The sequence below is a fragment of the Semicossyphus pulcher genome, unplaced genomic scaffold, assembly GCF_022749685.1.
Source record: "Semicossyphus pulcher isolate SPU_LCO1_2020_fin unplaced genomic scaffold, fSemPul1.0.p SCAF_15, whole genome shotgun sequence".
In the NCBI taxonomy this organism is placed as follows: Eukaryota; Metazoa; Chordata; class Actinopteri; order Labriformes; family Labridae; genus Semicossyphus; species Semicossyphus pulcher.
In genome coordinates this window covers 6,557,481-6,578,088 of record NW_027211659.1, presented here as the reverse complement: position 1 = coordinate 6,578,088, position 20,608 = coordinate 6,557,481, and the positions used below count along the sequence as shown (strand labels likewise).

The 20,608-nt window shown below is 43.8% G+C and overlaps 1 protein-coding gene across 2 annotated transcripts; it reads right to left on the bottom strand.

Moving 5' to 3' along the window:
• Nucleotides 1–6,351: 6,351 nt before the first annotated feature.
• Nucleotides 6,352–19,980, bottom strand: tmtc4 (transmembrane O-mannosyltransferase targeting cadherins 4). Of its 2 annotated transcripts, none has more exons than XM_069663169.1 (18): nt 19,572–19,980; nt 19,255–19,493; nt 18,993–19,108; nt 17,760–17,976; nt 15,402–15,489; nt 15,116–15,216; nt 12,954–13,046; nt 12,623–12,784; nt 12,253–12,455; nt 11,812–11,986; nt 10,321–10,452; nt 10,162–10,241; nt 9,967–10,074; nt 9,686–9,827; nt 9,432–9,546; nt 6,956–7,068; nt 6,765–6,834; nt 6,352–6,600 (listed from the first exon to the last, which is right to left on the bottom strand). In XM_069663169.1, the coding sequence occupies exons 2-18, from the start codon at nt 19,414–19,416 to the stop codon at nt 6,452–6,454; spliced, it is 2,226 nt and encodes a 741-aa protein (XP_069519270.1). In that variant the 5' UTR covers nt 19,417–19,493; nt 19,572–19,980; the 3' UTR covers nt 6,352–6,451. The 2 variants fall into 2 exon arrangements, with proteins under 2 accessions (XP_069519270.1, XP_069519271.1); XM_069663170.1 differs by having other exon boundaries at nt 19,255–19,458.
• Between the last annotated feature and the right edge of the window lie 628 nt (nt 19,981–20,608).

The following is a 20,608-nucleotide window of genomic DNA, read 5'->3' as shown; positions in this document are numbered from 1 at the left end:
GTCAGGTCTTGCAGCAAAGCCTCATTTTCACTGAAATCACAACTTAAAATTTAAATGTATTTCTTTGACCTCCAACCTGCTCTTTGACCCCAAAATCTCTTAACAAGAGAAGTTAAATTATAATTTGACAAAGTGTTTTCTGACTTTCTTCCCTGCAGCCTTGAGGTCATGGTTTTGTGGGCAGCGCTGCCTCTAGAGGCGACAATGAGAACTACAGTCCACTCAGGATTTGTAACATAATTTTTTTTGTATTGCAGCTTAAAGATCTCCCTTAAATTTACACTTTTACCTTTAATGATATGTACTCAAGAAGCTGGACTATTTTTCCATTTGTCCTAATATGTGGTACAATCCTTTAAAGAGGCAGCTGCTCTCTCTAACATGAAAAAAAAGCAGAAGTCTTTCCTCACATAAGTGATTTCAAATTTGCCTCTTTCCAATGAAAGGATAAAAATGAGAATGAATGAATCGCAGCTCGCAGCTTTAATTGCTTTTTCATGATCCAGCAATCCTGCGGTAAAATGCAGCGTAAAAAAGCCCAATTAGAGTCTTTTCACTTTGTGCCGCAGACAGCAGGGTTCAGCCTGATTGTCTTTCTCTGCTAGTTGCTCTGCTCCAGAAGGTGATACCGGGCTGGACCCCTGTTACCCTCCGAGCCTTCTGTTAAATTTGGCAGAAAAAACACCGGGGCTCAAGGAAGAACAAAGGCGAGCCGGTTCCACCATAGAACCACAGAAAGAATCCCTGAAGAATGGATTAATTTGGTCTAATCGAGGAGACCCTTTCCATGCTTACTCCAGCAACCAGAGCTATTGGAGCAAGCAGGAAGCAGCTCTCCTTCTTGTTAAATAGGAAGTTCTTTACATGCTCCCTCTATACAGCAGATGCTCTGCAGTAATTGGTCTATGAAGGCCTGACCCGGGGTTCTGTGCAAGAAGCATATTTATTATTTGCTATAACCTGGCGTACATGATGTGTGCACACAAGGGCCGTATTTCAGGGTATTTTACACTTCTTAATGTTGCGCGTGCTTCGGGGAGCCGGTGGTGTTTGGGAGGTAATGTTTTAACAGCAGGTAAGTCCTAAACACCATTCATCAGAGGCCTGCTCTCTCCCCTCATCCGGACACGGCCATGACTGATGGGCCTGTCTTTTGTATGGATGTTTAGCACAGTGGAAAGCCATATGCCACTGGCACCGGCTTCTGCCCGGCACTTCCTACTGAAGCAGTGCTGGAGAGAAGAAGAGGAAAGTCTGAGAGAGACTTGGTTTCAAATGCAAGAGGACGGGAGAAAATATTCAAAAAGGAGGGAAACATCTAAACTACAAACATGTAGTTTGTTCCTCCTGTAGCAGAACTTTACATGCACCTAGCGTCCCAAGTTTCATGAGCGCACACACACAGACTCTCAGCTAAGCGTTAATAGTGGTGGAGATGTATTTTTAATAAGTGAAGCCATGGTGGGAGGTGAGAGGGGAGGTGGTGCCGGGCCGCTCCATCTGTCCCAAGCAGCCTCTCTCCCAGTGCTGCTGCCGCCCCCTCGTGAGAGAAGCACAGCTGTTACTGGAAAGCCCTACTGTCCAGAAAGGGCCTCGCTCTCCTCCCCTCCATCCCTCCGTCAAAACCATCCCTCTGCTCCTCCAGCCCTCCACCTCTCTCTGCCCAAACACCCCTGCAAGAGGATGAAACGAACCAGCGAGCCCAGCCACTGTGCAGTCAGCCTGCGCGTCTGCAATTTCAAACCTCTTTAGATCATTTTTCATGCTCACCAGAAATGAATAATGCACACATTAACTGGTGCCAGTTAATAAATTTCCGTCTCACTGCACTATATTTTTCAATAAGGGTCTGGCTGCTTCGTTTTGTTTTGCAAAACAGTCTCAGAAGGCTCCTGCTGCAAATTATCCCAGCCCCCCCCTCCTTCTTATTTTTTCATCCGCAGCCAGAGAGCCGTTCCTCGACTTAAGAAATGAAAAAATGGGCTTAAATTTCCACTGTTGCATGCAAATGTCAGCGAGTATATTGGCCATTTTGTTATATCCATGATCATTTAGCGCTTTTCTCAACTGAAGATAATACAGCGAAACATTTTTCACAAGAGTGCATCCTCAACGCTCAGCCCCCAGGGCACCGCTACACAGAAACAGAATCAATCTTGGGGAACTTCCAGGCTTTGTAAGGGAGCCAAATTGGCAGACTTTGTCCATTATATCAGTTCAGCAAAGCCCTGGCTAGCATCTGGCCGCACCGGACGTTTTATAGCCCATCTCGAACTATTAATCATTGGCTGCGACATCACCGACTCTCAAGAGGGAGGCTCGATGCTCCGTTAGAGGGAACGCCGCTGAAAATGCCAGGGCATGTAGGCACAACGGTCCCGATGCCCGGTGACAGTAGCCCTCCTTAAAATGACAGAGTGCATCGCAGCCAGACGGACAGAGTGGTGTCAGGGAAGCGCGGTGACAGGCGAGGGGAACCCCTCTGAAAATGCCACCGTGCCCCAGTGGCCTACAGTGTCGTAGAGCACTGGTAGTATCCGTTCTGAGGTCGTGTCATGTAATCTGATCTAGATGGAGCGGACAGGGTGGCTCCCTCTCCGGGACGTGGACGGGGTGTCAGACAAGCTGCTCCTCTAATAAGGCCTGCCATTCTAATGATCACTCAGTCAACCTGACCTCTGACCCCTACTGTTAGAAGAAACAGAGAGGGAGGGGGGGCGGGCCGGGATGGTGGGAAGGACTGCGGGTTCAAATGCGCAGTATTTACATCAATTAGACAAGCAAGATGGAGGTGCCCATCAGAGCCCATTAGGATTGTTGTGGGTGGGGGTGGGGGGGGCGGGAGGGAGGGGGAGGGGCAGGGAGGGTAGTACGGAGGCCCAGCGGACACATCACAGGACTACCCTTGATCACATCCTGTCACATTGATGAGAACTCTGTCAAAGCCGCGCTTACAGATGTACGCTATGCTTTTGTGTGTGTGTATGTGTGTGTGTGTATGCGTGTGTGTGTGTGCTCCAAGCTGCCACACTCGCCTCCCTAAATACCACCTTTTTTAAAAATTAATTTCCCTTATTTTCAAAGGGGACAATGTACATGATTCAACATCAAACAGCTGTAAATGCACCTGTGCTGGCTGGAAGGCTACTGCTCATTGGTCATCCCTTTGCATGATGTTGTTCCGCATGCTGTTACATTAAAGAGGCCGTATCTTTTAAAGGGATATTCTCATATTCTGCGTCAGTTTCACATGTTTGGGTGTTTATCGTTAAAGTAAAAACTGCATAATTCCGTGTTTTTCCGGAATAACATTTTAAAAAAGGTCGCCTCTGAAATGGGACGTTCAGATCAGCTGCAGGTTTCTACGTGGGCAAGAAACCTTGCGTCATTCAGCGTCATTCACCTCAGGCTGCCTTCTCGCACGAGCTTGTAGTCAAGTTAAGATTTCAGCTTACCATTTCGACACCTCCTGCCGATTCTGGCTCGTACATGTAAGGCCGAATAGCCGATCCTAGAGCAGCCATGTTTTCTACAACTTTGGAGTGACGGTGCGGTGTGGCGGTCACTCCAAATGCTGTCAGCCAATCATGGCCTGACCTTTGAATGACAAAACAACATGATTACAATTTTTAAAACCAAACAAACATTAGCAACGTGAATCAAAAACACATGAGCTGAAATATGGTCACCTTTTTTCCTAGGGGCTGGACATTACACTTCCAGTGTTGGTAGGAATTTAACAGTTGAAACAAATCATCTTTTTCCAATATTAAAAAGAAGATAATGTTAATAAAAAACACACAATGTTGCGTTCAACAACTTTTGTTTACAAGTTTGACTCTGCTAATTTCAACTTTGCTTAAAAACAGAAGTAAATAATGAAAAATAATGGGCCAAAAAGCCAACTAATTAAATAATAATCATCTCAATAAATTCAACATTTATGTTTTATTCTGTTTAAAGGTCTCCTGAGTTCCCTCTGCTCAATCAGCCTCTAAAGTTATAGTGTTTTCAGTGCTGATGGTTAAAGGGTCGGATCCTGTTGACATTGGTTTGCATTACATTAGAATAAATAATATGATCGGGACCTCCTAATTTATTGTTCATATGAAATAAAAATGTAATACAACAGTTCACGTGAGCATCAGTATTCATTCCCAGTTTCCCCGATCACACACCTCAAATCAAAGGCCCGCTCCTGCGGTTCCAGTCACTCACATTTATTATGACCATCATGCTTATTCCCACCGCTGCCTCATTTAATGTCTCGGGACATTTCATTTTCCCGGTTTTGATAAGCCCTGCGTTTCTTTATTTTGTTTGCGCGCTGGCTGTTGCTGCTTATCAGATGCAAAATAGCACACCTGCTGTTCCAAAACGCCCTCAGTGGGTTCAAATTAGTGCTCCCCTGCTTCTTCTTCTTCTGTTGAATATGCCGCCGCAACAAAAGCACAACAGTGTTTTTTTTCCTTCCTCCTTTTCATAACGAGTTTGTTGAATTTAGCATTACAGAATTTTGAGTGGTTTTGACTGCGAACAATCAGACATGATTCTCCCCCAAAAACCATTGATTACAATGATCAAAACTCATCAGTGTGATTAATAGAACACAATAAAGGCCCCCTCCTGAGACGTGATTTCATTAGAGCATTGTGACGGAGCATCCAAGCAGGTAAAAGGTGCACAGTGAAAGCCCCGAGAACAAGGAGAGGACTTCATAAGGCAGAAGTATCCCATCTTTTATTAATGTCACTCCCTAGGACAGCAGGTTTTTGTCAGTCAGAATGGATAATGAAGATGTTGGCGGGGCCGGTGAATCCATCCCTTTAATACTCACATATTTTATGATAATGAAAGGTATTCAAAGAATGATTATGATAAAAGTGCGCTCCCCCACTGATGTGCCAGCACAGCTGTGCTGCAGCGAGACAGTCAGCTGCAGGCACCCAATGAAATGATCACACAGAAAGTAAAGAAAGGAGCCACGAGTACATAAAGCGAATAGCTGATGGTTTTGTAGCCGACCGTTCCTCGGCTGCACCGCGTGTTACACTGCATGACCAAAAATAATGTGAGGGAAGAGCTTCAAGTCTTGAATGTCACTATTCAAACCTTTTTGATCTTATTCTGTCTGCATTCGCTCCATAGCATGAAGCCCTTTCACCACTCTGACCTTTACACGAGGCTTGTTGAAACCGGTTTCATCTTAAAGTGAACAATACTTCCACTGTTCCGTTTCCACTATTTGTTGTGCTTTCAGACACGTCTGAGTCTTTACATCAAAGCTGGAAAAATACAAACAGAGTTAAGTAAGAGGGGGAATTTCATCCCGTGATATTAGTCGCGTATTTAGGAGGTCGTATGCGAGGACACTGATGGTCGTGTGTGCTGCGGCGACCCCCCGATGCGCGTATCAGTAACATCGTCCGAGCATCAAAGCTCAAACTGGTGTATTGTACTGTATGAGTAAACAAACTGAGCGGCCCCTAAAGCAAAGCCATACCAGCCCGCCACAGCTTCAAAAGTTCCCTGCGAGCTGTAGGAAGCAGGTGAAAAAATAGAAGTGCGTTGAACTTTGACCCCGGGTGCACACTTGTTGACTGATGTTTCACACTGGGGTCGCCTTTTCCCTCAGCAGCGCTCTTCAAGAGGCAGTCAGTGTGTGTGCGCATGAATAGTCCCCAGGGAGATCATCCCCGTCTCCCTTTGAAGGCTTCTCTGCTGCAGAGCTGTTTTCATACAGCACCGGCCGCGGGTTTCCTGTCTCGGCTGACCCCTCGTCTCCTCGTGGACACTTCAGAAAAAAGGTCCCGGCGCAAACACCTTTCTCCCATTAACTACAGAGGCCGCAGGAGGAGCAGGGAGGCAAAGGGGAGTTTGAACCTCAGAGTGGCATCTCGCCCAGGAACAAAAGAGAAGGGCATTCAAAAACAAACATGGTAATATAATCAGCGGTCAGGCGTACCCAGCTGATGCCTCTTGCGGACTTATAAACATAAACGACACATTTAAAGCTTTCGAGTTTAGGAACATTTCGAACTCTTGAAAAGGAGCCAAATAAATCAAATAGATTTTACAACAGATTCTCTGGATCCACACATGCGTGGTGCTCGGTCCAGCTGACACAACACAGGGTCAGAGATGAAAAGAGGATGGGGTTCACTGTGGATCAGTTCCACATGGCCCTCGAGCGAAGTAACAAAACAGCACAGTGCGGACGACCGTGTAACAAGCACAGGCGTCCCGCACACCTGCACCAGACGCATCTAACACCCAGGAAATCTAATTAGATAACTTTACCCTTTTGTTCTAAAAGGACAGAAAGCCTGATACACAGATCATGGTCTTTATTTCCAAATGGTACAAAGCCAGCATTAGTGAGATAAAACAATACAAAGTGGAACAATGGAAAAATGTGTTGCACGGCTGGCGGGGGACCACAAAGGCTCCCTCAGGGTGTGTGGCGTTTAAGCTGGTCCAGTTTGCGTCGCAGCATGTTATAGTTCTCTCTGGTCCCCGGAGCCTCGGGGTCCAACTTTAGAGACAGCTCGTAGTGTTTCTTTGCCAGCTCCAGCTTTCCCCAGCGATGATACAGCACAGCTGAGGGGGGAAAACAGAAGAGCTCAGAGACCATGCTAATTCTTTCAGTTAGTGTGTTTAATGTGGGTCATGCGGGCTGCACTATAATGCCTCTGCTAGCACGCACAGTTATTCTTGTAGCTTCTGACTCTGTTGTGAACTCTGTGAAAGTTGCAGTAGCTTACCTAAATTGCCATGGCAACTGGCAGATTTAGGGTTGATCCGAAGAGCATGGAGGAAGAAGCCCTCTGACTCCTGAGGGGAGAAAAAAAAGGTATTACTGTGTCTTAGACGAGGAGGAATTTGTAAGAATTAAAATCAGAAACATGCACATTAAATTACACTTAAGAGTAGAAATGTTAAAGCACAGACTGACCTTGTATTTCTGTAACTTCCCCAGGACGTTGGCCAGTGAAAACATGATCGTGTGGTCGTTCGGGATGAGCCTCAGAGCCTCGCGGCCGATAAGCTCAGCTTGACCCAAGTTACCTTGAAGACAGAACAATAAAAAGACACGTACAAAGAAGGTCAGGCATTTATTAAGAGATACATGCACACAAACGAGCTTCAGTTTGACCAAAATGTAGTGCAAAAAAATGTGTTTAAATTCAAACACAAAGATACAGCCGCTGCTTTAGAGAGAATCTGACTGCTCGCTTTATTCGTCAGCAGTGTCTAGAGCAGAGTTTTTCCCTCTCCACACATGGAGGAGCGGTTTAGTCTCCTAATTAAGGTTGAACACAAGGCCCACTGGGTTATTGATCTCACACCCGTCTGATGTCTGGCCAGAAATGGAGAAAGAGGGAGACAGACAGGCAGACAGATAGACAGACAGACAATGACAGTCATGTCCTGAGTCATGGCCGCTGCCCTTCAGACACAGCTTGCCAACATGTGACTGCACGTGTGACTGTGTCTGCGAGATCTGCACTGATTCTGCCTTTTGTCTGTGTAATGGACAAAACAAAAGAGGGAGGGGGGTGAACACTAAAGAGAAAAGAATAATCCAGATTCTTTCTATTTGAAAATGACACCTATTGTTCTTCTTTTCCCTCTTTTTGTTGTTTGCCGGGGAGCTGCGGAGAGAGGGGTAGAATTATTTCTGTCAGATTTGGGGAACAAACGCGGGTGGGGGGACTCTGAGGGGGCGCTGTTCTGGCTGTGCTTGCCCACGTTTGATCAGGAACATACTGGGCCCTGATTGGACAGTTCCAGTGCCCTCCTGGGAGACTCCGCCCCCGCGGGAGCAGCTTCTGACAAAACGGCTCGAGCGTTTGGAAATCAGAGCATTCTCCACACGGCAGGGAAGAGTGCCTTCAAAACTCACAACACAAAGCTTTAATACATAAATTTCAAGCATTACTGATTCCTGCTCTTCCGGTCTAATCTTGTTGGCCATTTAGATTTCCTGCTTCTCCACAATAACAAACGCTGGCTTTCTTGGCTGTTAATGCTGGAGCGAGATGAACACAGGACGCAGAGGTCTTTAAACCAAAGTGACCAACATTCACAAATCTGTGCGGATAATAATGATCATTATTATTAAACATTTTGGAACAGTGTCACACAGCACTATAGACACCGACAGTGACTGACAGGGTCACATCATACATAAAAAACGGCCTTATGTTTGTGGCGATGGTATAACTGGGTTGAGTTGAAAAAAGACCTTTAAATCTTTTTAAGAGCAGATTCAAATCTTAAGGTGAAGTTCTTGCTAATAAAATAATTGTTCTTATGTATCTACAGAGTCCAGAAACCTTAAGACATATCTTTTTTTTCCAATTTAAGTTTGTAAATTTTGGCCTCAGTTTTTAAGACATTGTAGTTATTTTTTAGGTTTTCATATTATTTGTGTTGATGTTTATTGACTTTTTGTGACAATTTTTTATTGAAATGTGTTTTATTTCTAAGCTCTGTTTTGTCTGTGCTTTTTAATTCTTGTTCTTTGAAGAACTTTGGGCCGCATGTTGATATGAAAGGTGCTTTATTAATAAAGTTAATGTAATAATCTCAAAGATTTTCATTGAAATAAACATCTGTTGAGTCACTTATCCATCACCGAATGAGTAACCAATCTTTTTTTTGTAGCTCCATGTGCTGAAAAAATGTCCAGCTCACGTACATGTGTTTGGCCAAAAATAGACATATTTGGCCACCGGATTATAGAAAGTTAGACTCGAGTACTGCACAATTGGTCAAACTCACAAGGCATCACTTTTTGCGTGACAAATCATACCAGCGTTCTTTGATGTGAAAATGCGTACAGGTTAGCAGGTCTGCTAATGAAAGCCTTTGCATTTGCAGTATCACAGACTGGCTGTCTGTGGCGACTTTCACAGAAAAAAATCACAAGCGGTGCCCAGTTAGTGACACGTTTTCCATCAGCCAGCAGTGGTTGGTCTGCCAGAGAGGGTAGGCGGAGCTAAGCGGCTGTTTGTCTCTGCAAGTGTTGTGAGTAAAAAGTAATCTACTATGGCTGAACAAACAAAGAAAAGATTGATGACTACAGATACAACTGATTAAAGAAACAAACTCGACGCTCAGATGAAGCAAACAGTCTAAAAAGGAAAGCGACCGTCAGCGAGGAAAATCAAGAGTTACAACCGGAGCCAACCGTGGACGTCACACATGCAGCACTGTCTGGATATCTGGGATATTTGGTGCCGCCAAAGAGAACAAAACGAGATCTTCGAGATTACAACCTTAAATGTATTTTTTTTTTTGTGTGTGATTATTTTGACTCTTTTCATTCTTGTACTTTGAAGAACTTTGGGCTGCATGTTCATATGAAAGGTGCTGTATAAATAAAGTGGAGTGAGTATCTTTGTGTGTGTGTATTCTGTTCATACCGGTGTTGTCCAGCAGGATAACCATGTTGTTCCAAGCCAGGCTATGGTCAGGTTTTAGCACGGTTGCATTCCTCCACGCATTCAGGGCGTCAACGTGTCTGTTCTGGTCGGCGTACTGTCGTGACAAGAGAGAACAAAGTGTTACAAAATTCTCTGTATAGCCAAAATCTGGTATGAATTTTAGGATGCACTTAATTCTCCTTGTTAAAGCATACTTCCCCTCTAATTCATAAAAGCAGCACCTGGAGACTTACCAAGCGTCCGAGGTTGTAGTAGCAGTCCGGGTATTTCTTCCGGAAACGGATGGCGTTCCAGTAGCTCGTCTCTGCTTCCTCAAACTTCTGCAGGCTGTTCTGAACGATTCCCAGATTCATCCAGGCTGCAGCAAAGTCAGGCCTGCATGCATTTAAAAAAAAAATATAAGGATACCAGTAGGGGAGCTTTTCCAAGATATCTGCTGTTGGAATTAGCTCAATGACATGGTCGTCGGTGTGCAGTGAAAGGTGCAGTTGTAATTATGTGCTGGGTGACGTACTGAATAGAAACAGCTTTAGCCAACAGCTGCTCTGCTTCGATCAGTTCGTTCCTCTCCTTCAGGATATTCCCCAGGTTGTTCATCGCGTGGACGTAGGACGGATGAAGCCTGAAAGCCGCAGATTACTGCAGTTAGCATGACTCAGCCTTCACATACATCATTATATTTGATGCTAAAGCTTGCCGTAAGACATACCTGACTGCCTCTCTGTAATATTTAATGGCAGTGGTGGTGTTCCCTTTGTCAGCCAGGTTCTTACCTACATTATAATGCACCTGAGGAATCAACACGAGAGTCATCAGAGTGCGACTGCAGTTTAACGTCGCAGAGAAACACACAAACACTGATCTTTACCTTGGCATTGAGCGGACAGACAGACAGGGCGCTGGTGAAGAGGCTTTGCTCTGACCGCCACTGGTGACTGCGGAGAGCACAGCGAGCTACATACACACACAACAGCGCGAACACGGACACACACAGCAGCTTCTGGAATGAGAAAGAGAAAACAAACGACAAAAAAAAGAGGAAAATGTCAAACTTTAAAGTGAAAATCAAATGTTTAACCTTGTAAACATCTCCATGTGGTGTTCTTCATGTGCTACAAGACATTTCAGGGACAACATCAGCAGTCATCTCCATGGCTGGGCCTGTCTGCTTTTAAACTGCAGAGTACCAAGGACAGGCTGAACAACACGTTTTCAGATTGGTAGGTTTGAGACGTCACAAACCTAAGGAGCCAATCTCGTTAATGGATGGGGCGCTATGCATATCATCATGTGCAGAAGCACACTTCCCAGATATCCAGACAGTGCTGCATGTGTGACGTCCACGGTTGCCTCCGGTTGTAACTCTCGATTTTCCTCGCTGACGGTCGCTTTCCTTTTTAGACTGTTTGCTTCATCTGAGCGTCGAGTTTGTTTCTTTTTCTTTGGATTTTCACTTATTGTTGAAGTTGTATCTGTAGTCATCCATCTTTTCTTTGTTTGTTCAGCCATAGTAGATTACTGTTTACTCGCAACAATTGCAGAGACCGGAAAAGCAGCCGCTTAGCTCCGCCTACCCTCTCTGGCAGACCAACCACTGCTGGCTGATGGAAAACACATCACTAACTGGGCGCCACTTTCAGTGAATGTCGCACCAGACACCCAGTCTGTAATACTGAAATCTTTCAGCTTATATCATTAACGTTATTACTACTAATTACTAAATTTCAAGCGAGCTAAGTTTCAACAAGTCGCCACCAAACGATGGCAGAGATGTGTTTTGTTTTTGGCTGTAATTTTATAAAAGGAGAAACGGTGAGCCTTCATTTGTCTCCGAGGGACATAAAAAATCAGAGAGAAATGGGTGCGTGACGGAGGGGGCGACTGGAAATCTGCTAAGTGGGCGGGGACTTTGCAGATTTGGGAATTTTTAATGAGGGAGAAGTTGGAGATGCCTTGGGAGGATTTTTACATGTTGCAGAAAAAACATAATTTCTTATTTCAAGCAGAGCATTTTATATGTCTTAAAACATGACTGGAGCTGGTCTTTAAGAATAAACTCCCTGTGACTCAGTTAATGCACTTAAAATGGATCTATGTAGCATGAGGACACCACCTGCTGTTATCATATCTTTATAGGAGTGTTTCATTTCTCAGTCCCTGCTCTGCGTCACTGACTTCCTGAATCATCAAAGCTGCATGAACAGGTGGTTAAATAGAAGAGTTTAAAAACAGGACAGTGTGACTCTTAAGGCTGTTAGGAACAGGAAGGACACAGGGTTGCGTCTTTGCTGGATGCTAAATGTTCAGCAGGGTGTGTCCTTTATTTTGGTGGGATATTTCCAGTATGATTAAGCCCTACCTTGTGTTTGGACCAGCGGCAGCAGCAGTGTCCCAGGGAGTACGCCAGCAGTAAGCAGTAGCCAGCCGAAGAGAGGTACAGCACTCTCTCAGCAATGACGAAGCCCACTCTGAAAAATATGTTACAGGCCGGCAGAAAGGGGACCACCAGCAGCACCAGACCCAAGGTCAGAGTCCTGCCAGGGGGAGGAAGAGGGCACAGAAACGGTCCAAAGGATTATATACATGTACATTGAAGTCTGGGGAGGAAATTTAGGCTCAATAAAACTCTCAAAAAGTCAGGAAACTTTCTCTGTGAGCCAACAGAGAATTTAAAACTCAATCGAGACTATTCTGTGGTCACACTGCAGTGGGTAAGACACCATTTTCATAATCAAGTCCGAGTCTATAGAGGCCAGTATGTACTTCTTATTGAGTGGAAGAGATGGCTGTGCTTTCTTACCTCCTCCTCTGGCTGTCCTGCGAGCATAAGGCTTGACTTATCAAGCCTATCAGGACGCACCAGAGCAGCAGCAGCCACACCATCCTCCAATCAGTGGCTGACTTAATGAGAGGCACACAGCCCATGGACCAATCAAAACACAGCCACCAGGGACACAGCAGCAGCCAGGCATTCAGAGAGTAGTAGTAATTATAGTTCACAATCTGCCAATCAAAGAGGAACAGGAAGGGGTGCGGGATGGGAGAGAACAGGGGGGCGATGAGGGAAGAAAAGCAGTTCAAAATGTGAATGAAGTGATGTTTAAAAAATGATGGACTTGATTTTTGTTGCGTTGCAGCTCAGAGTAAATAACAACAAAAGTCTTACTCACTCTAAGAAATATGCTGTCTTCAAAAGAGGCGGGGTTGTCGACTTCAGTGAACGCCGGCGGTCCCGTTCCCATGATCCTCCAGCGTGCATAGAGCATCGAGAGTCCTCCAAGACCCATCAGCGCCAACCGGGTAAGCAACCCTGTTCGGAATATCTCACTCACCTGTCAGGAAGAATATCACCACAAATGCGCGTTGGTTATCACATGATCACAATGAACTAAAACTCCTATTGCTTTACAAAGACGAAGCATGTGATCTGACATTAATCACACAACGGAGTGCATAATTTATGACAGAGAAGAGGGGGAGGGTGTGTGAACTGTTACTCACATCCAGTGGATTCTTCCTAAGGAGTAGCCTCTGGCTGAGTTCATACACATTAACATTACAGATCAGGAGGACATCAAAGGCTGCATTCACACCCTGAAGGAATACACACAGAGGAGGGTGTGGAAATTACATTTTAAATGTATATAGGTCAGCAGAAAAATACATCTGTAGCTCCAATCCAACAGTTTTTCCTTTCCGATACAGAATTCGATACCTAGACTCGAGTTTGGCCCAATTAGAGGTGGGCGATACGACCGAAAATTTATATCACAGTATGTTTTTTGCTTTTCGCGGTAACAGTATTATATCATATTATGACAAATTTAAAATTTACTCCACTCAAAACATGATTCTAGGGAACACATCTTAGCAGAGAAAAAAAAAGTTGTTTAAAGAAACGTATACATGTTCTAGGGCTGCGAAGATTACGGCAAAAACCATAAATCAATAATTGAGATCAAGATTATTGAAAAGGATTACTCTTTGGAACAGCAACCATATATGTATCTTTTTCTTAAAAGGGGTCTTTCACAGAGTATTTTCTTGTATTATTCAACTGAAAAACGTCTAAAATGATAAATTATATAATATATAAATGAATAATATATAAGTCACAGGCAACTTGGTGATTGAATTTCAGGTGATTAAACAAACTGGTCGTGCTCCTTTGTGGTGCAGACACACACAGTTTTGCTGCTCCTCGTCAGACTCTTTGAAACCAAAGGAATGACTTTTAGCTTTCTTGTTGACCAAAGGCTCTCTGTACATCACCTCGGCTCGGACTGAACTACACGCCACTACAGCCCGGCGAGTGAGTGTGGGCGGGGAAAGGGTAACTGCTGAGGGAAAGGGGTGCGCTGGATTTACATCACAGGACAAAACGAGAGCGTCATTGCGAAACGGAGCGCGACAAAATAATCGTTTTCACTCGATTATTTGTTTTAATAATCGTTGGAAGCCAAAATTCGATTAATTGAGCAGCTCTAATGTGTTCATTGGTGCAACATAGGAATGAAAATGAGGTCAAGGCCTGGCCTTCACTCAGCCCTGTTTCCTCTTCTGACTTTAAGATATCTGAATTTAGTAGATGGAGGACTGACAGACAGCAGTGTTTTCATATACATATAAACAATTAACAATCATACTTGTTATTATTTGGGACTTTTAAGTCTGTTTTCTTCTAACAAAACAAAAAAAATTGATAATAAATCTCCCTCGTGTGTGGACGAAAACTAAAACGTGTGTGTTTATCCCAATGACTGTATATATAGATGGATGACGCATCTCCATCTGCTCCCATTGTACGAAAGTGATGCCAAAATAGCCCCTGTGATAGGCGCTGGCATCTTACGATGGTGACGTCATTGAAGCGGCCATAACCACTTCCGCTGACCAAAACACACACTTAACTTACTAAACATCATGCATATGATAAACATGACAACGACATCTTCACAAAAGCAAGAGAACAAGAAGACATCCCATTAAAGTGATCATCTCGAAGATTTTCTTTCAAATAAATGTTTGTAAAGTCTCTATCTGTCGCCAAATGAGGTAACACAATGGTGGTTGAGCCACTGATGAAAGCCTTTGCATTTGCAGTGTTACAGACTGGGTGTCTGTGGCGACTTTCACGAAAAAAATCACAAGCGGCGCCCAGTTAGTGACGCGTTTTCCATCAGCCAGCAGTGGTTGGTCTGCCAGAGAGGGTAGGCGGAGCTAAGCGGCTGCTTTTTCGGTCTCTGTAAGCATTCTGAATAAACAGTAATCTACTATGGCTGAACAAACAAAGAAAAGATGGATGACTACAGATACAACTTCAACAATAAGTGAAAATCCAAAGAAAAAGAAACAAACTCGACGCTCAGATGAAGCAAACAGTCTGAAAAGCAAAGCGACTGAAGGCGAGGAAAATCAAGAGTTACAACCGGAGCCAACCGTGGACGTCACACATGCAACACTGTCTGGGAAGTGTGCTCCCGCAATTACCGTTTATAACCATAGGTGCCGCCAAAGAGAACGAAACTGAGATCTTTAAGATTACCACTTTAATGGCATGTCTTCATAAAGTATATCGCTGATGGGTTCTCCATTAAAACATTCTTACTGGATGTGACAACACAACAAAATGGCTTTAAAAAACAAAAATAAAGACTTTGTACCAAGACTGTGATTCCTTGTTCTTTACAGAGCATCGCTGCAGCACACAGCAAGAGGCTGACCACAACCCACTGGACAGAAAACCTGTCATCTCTGTCATTTCCTGGGAACACAAAGACAAGGCCAGAGCCGGTTATGGACAGCTGAGGCCTAACAAAAGTCAAACAGATGAGTTTATAAACAAGCAGCTCCAGAACGTTTGATTCTGGCACTGTATTCATTAGCGCATACAGACAGTCCTTTGAACAGCACAGTGTCACCGTAAAGAGTAATAGACGTGTGAGGTACCTCTGTTGAAAGCTTTGCAGTAGGTGAGGAAAGAGAGCTGGAAGAACAGAGCGCACAGAAGGTCTGCTCGGCCCACAATGCCAGCCACCTTATTGAGATGAGGAGACAAAAGAAAAGAAGAAACAAGTTAATTTATACTCTTTTTATTCTCTAACATAAAGCTCAACCTTTGATGAATTACAGCCTTTGTTCATATCACATTCTGTTTTGCATCCAGTTTCAAATGGAGGCTTATTAACAGAGGAAGGAAGAATCTCTCATTACCAGCATGCTCTATTTGTGTGTGTGTGTGTGTTGTATAGTGTGTGGGTATAGTATGGTTGGCATCCTGGGGTTGCCTGCTTTGATACATACAGCAGGCCTAAGCCAACAGGCTGCTGTCTCCCACCCCCCAGGTCTCACCCAGTCCTTGACCTGTATGATTAAAGAGAACGGAGAGGGCGAACCGCTGCCTTCCAGCCAGGCTTTACAGCAAAAACACAGATATTCTGGCAGGTCAATAAGCATCCCAACACAGCTAATAGTCGGGCCGTGCTACCGCGCGGACCTTGGCCCTGCGCTCCCAGCTGTGGCAGGGCTTTTGTTCTTGGCATGGAACCGCTGTATGTTTAGTATTAAAACCTCCAGTATACCATGATGCGCTGCTGCAGGGAGGCCGTGTAGTTTAAAAAAGTTTTTTTGTAACCTTAAATCACAAACAGTGCATTGTCTCATGGGGATGTAAACACAAACAGTTGACCCTGTCCAAGTTCAAAACAAGAATAGGGGCTTGACACAACATCAAGCTCAAAGCTGATCTAAATATTGAGTCATGAGTCATTGGTTTAAATACTGTGAATTAGGGATGGACAGATTATCGGCTGGGCCCATTATCGGCGCCGATATTCGGCATTTTGACTCATATCGGCATCTGCCCTGTTTTTTATCCGACGGCCGATAAGAGATCAATTTAAAACTGGGTTATTTTGGCTCTGATGCAGCCGCGCCTCTCTGTTTGCAGTCACTACTCTGTCTCCAGCATTGTCCCACCCTCAGCACCGATTGGTTAGCGAGCCATGGCACGGGTAACAGCCAATCAGAAGTGAAAGCTGTGCATGCAGAGTGCTCACACACACGGCGGAGAGGAGAAAAAGTTCATTTCTTTGCAAATTTTATTTAACTTTGTTTTATTTACTTTATAAAACTTCAGGAAGTTATTTATTTATTTATTTAAATTTTCAGTTAACTTTATAAGAGATGCTGCTGACCCTGGGAACTCCCTGCGCTTTTTGTTTGTTTGTTTAATAAACATTTGCTTAAAGGCATTTAAACAAAGTTAAGTGTTGGAGTTTGTATTATTCAAACTTTTGACGCCAATATTTTCACTTTTACTGCAAATGAATATCGGCTCCAAATATCGGTTATCGGCCTCCTTGACTACTAATAATCGGTATCGGTATCGGCCCTGAAAAAACCATATCGGTCTATCTCTACTGTGAATGTTATGATTCAAGGTAAACTCAATAATAGTGGGATGTCAAGAGTTTTTGTTTCTGTTCATTGTTCAGTGCACTGCAGCCAACTTGGGCCAAAGACAGCCATCGCAGATATCTCTGACTTTTTGGGTTTTAAACAGGAAGTGTCAAAAAAAATGGGGAAGATTAAAGCTTCAAATGAATTCACTGAATCTTTTCTTGTTTTCTTCAAAATTCAACACAAGAGCAGGCGTTGAGAGCACACTTCATCTAAATCTACAGCTTAAAATATATGTTTTTACCAAACAAGAGATCTAAATCTGTCTTACTGTATTGTTGCTTTTAAAATGTGTATTTGCAAATGACCAAATTTAGACTTCATAAACTGTATGTAACACAATAAGTTGGTCTCTTATCGTGTTAAAAAAAGATCGATCTTTAACCAAAGTCAATATTCCTCCATGAAAGAAGGACATTTTCTTCAGCAAAGTTTTGATTTTACACAGAAATCTGTTTTATCCAGCGTTTTGTTATTAATACTATAAATTAAAGGTTTAAACATACAATCTGGGGCGGCTGTTGCTCAGCGGTAGAGTCGGTCATCTTTCAAACGGAAGGTTGGTGGTTCGATCCCCCAGCTCCCTCAGTCTACAAGAAGTGTCGAAGTGTCCTTGGGCAAGACAGTGAACCCCCCAATGCTCCCAGTGGCATAGCCATCGACTGATTGACAGTTTACTTTACGTAGCAGCCTCTGTATCAGTGTATAAATGTGCGTGTGAACATAAGTACAGTCCATTTATCATCTACTATGTTCTAAGCCTGTTACTCTCCCACTGTGAGAACCAAGCATGTAAGGATTCTGATGTTTGCGGTTCTGAAGTAGTCGTACTTGAACTCCACTTACACTTTCCGTGTGAACTGGATGTGCAGCAAAGAAAAGCGCAGCCAGCAGAGAGGTCTTGGGTGCGTGGTTCAGTATCGCTCCCCTCTCATCATAGGCCAGTCCACCAATCAGGATAGCAAACACGTCGATCATAAGGGCAGAAATGACAGCATGGAGGAAGATGTTCAGCACGTGGAAGCCGACAGGGTGCAGGCCTCCCGCCAAGAGGTAGCTCAGCCTGCAACAGGAAGTCAGGGAGAAAAATAAAGGAAAGAAAAGAAGCGTTGTTGTGTGTGTGAGAAGGACAAGTTTTTGTCATAACGTTGTGTTAATTAAAGCCTGCGACTCTTAAGACTGCATCAAGCTCCTGTGGTAAGATTGTGAGTGAAAGGAAGGAAACCTCTTGAGCAAGTGTCCACCTTCTACGTTGCAAGGCATACTAGCCCATGGTTTTCCTACATTTTCCATGATGCCTTTGCACGACCTTGATCCAACTTGCCAACTCACCACTCCACACCTTGAGTTAGAAGAAAACTCCTAAATGGAGTTCAACTGAGTAAGCTCACTCTTGCCATCAACAAAGTAACCCTGTGGTCTGATCCAATCACTGTGCTAACATGGTTAACATCAGAATCCGGCCACTTTAAAGAATGACCAGGCAAGAGGATCTTAGGAACCAAAGAGCTGAGAGGTCAGCTCATCTAGCCTCTTCGAGGAACCCTGCAGACAACCTCATCCAAGGCAGGAAATTAGCAGAACTGACCAAGCTGCACCAGTGGAGCCAATGCCCATTATTTCTCCTCCAGCCCAAGAGAGAGAATGGCCAGTTATGGCCCCAGTCAGTGTGCTGGATGACAAGGCAGAGGGACAGGTGAATGCCCAAACACCAAGTAACACAGGTAAAGATTATTGCTGCGGCAACTCAGAAAGCAGATGCTCTCAAATACCAGGAACTACCCAACCTGGTCTCACCTAGTAAAAGCTGTAGTACATCAAAGTGACGGTGCCAATGGTCAGTCTTCTCCACCCCCTGCTGTGCACTATCAACAAGTTGAGAAACAAAACCTCCAGAAATCCTTGCGTGACAGTTTCCACGAAAAGTAACAACTAAAGGCTGGTAAAGCTGCGTTTAATCAATCTGCACAGGTAATATGCGTCAAAGATAACAGTAAAACCATGCTGAAGAAATGGACGTATCAGAACCATGGTCAAACATCAATGTGTGAGGTAACACAGTGGATAGTTTGCCCTTACCTAAATGTAAGGACAGTGAGAGGTCGGTAGGATTTGTGACTAGAGTTGCTGCTCAGGTTGCTCCCCCAGAAATCATTGCTCCAGATGTTGTTCAGGGGGGTGGCTGGTCTCAAGTCCTGGAACAGAAACAAAACATCAGTTTATGCTCTTGCCCCTGCAATGTGCAGAACATCACTCTGCAGAGGCAACATCGTAAAATTGATATTTTGTGCAACAACTTTTAAAATAAGTTGTATGTGGGTATCAAATTGATTAGTAGTACCTTGTTGTTGACAATTGCTTCTGAATCATCAAACACAAACTCCCCATCATAACTGTTAATGAAGCACAGAAGTGCCACCAGGGCGACAGTGACTTTAGCCTGGACTGGAGCGAGCTTTGGCAGGGGTATTTGGTGATCCCAATACACTTCAGATAATGCCATGATGCACCGGGTCTTTGGTCATACTGTATCATCATTTGGTCCCTGGGGGCAAGAGGACGAGTGCAGGCAGAGAGCCGCTGTAGATGTTGTCAACATATTATGTTGTAAATATCGATTACACAGGCTTGATAAGAAGGCAGAGGGTGGATTCATACCTTATCGTCTGAGATACGTTTTGTGAGAGGTCACCCTGTCCTGTGTTAGTCCCATGTTAGCTTCTTTACCAGCTGGCTAACTAGCAAGCTAAAACGTTAACTCACCGAAGGAGCTAACTACCGCACCTGCGCACATACGTAGTAATTAGCGTTGCACTTTGTACAAGTGAGTAAATGATTACACTGTCACTGACACATGACAATGTAACGTGAAGGGTACCTTGGAAACTAGCAGGCTAGTAAAGCGCAACTTTAGCATGTCTTGTTAGCGGGTGCTTTTCCCATTTAAACGGAATAAACATTACAGACGCACTGCTGTAGCTCTTCCGGTCTTAAGCGCTGTCTATTTTTGATATTTTGCTGAAAACTGTGAAGGTTTTCATTCACGTAAGACCCGGCGAGATGTAGACAGAGAACTCGCGGCAGTAAACAAATATACACGCTCAGGCTGCACAACTTCCGGTTCGACGTCACTGTCACGTGTTCGTTTTCAGCCAATAGTTGAAAAGGATGGACAGGACAGCGCTAAAGTGCAGTTAATTTTCACTGGGAGAAAAACCACGGTGAGATTATAGCTGCAAAATGTATCACTGCCTGTGAGGACATGAGCAAAAGCCTGTGGAACCTAAACACACTCTCTACGTTGTTTTGTTGTTGTTTATTATATTAACTGATTTTTTTTTTTCATATTTATGTGATTATTATTGCTGTTATTATTATTATTGTTGTTGTCGTTGTTGTTATAATATTGATTATAGCTTAATTATTGAAATGTATTTATATAATTACATGATACTTTGGCAATATTGTACTGTTACATTCATGGCAATAAAACGTAGTGAAATTGAATTGAATTGAAATTGAAAAGCATGGTACTGTATGATTTAAATATTTCACATACACACAAAGATCATAATGTGCAAGCTTAGTCTCAGAGAACTTTATGCTTCTTACACTGTGTGAAATTTAGAAGATTGACAAATTGCAAATCATATAGCTGAGGTACAAAGCTCTCTTTTAAATTCTTTCTGCAGACT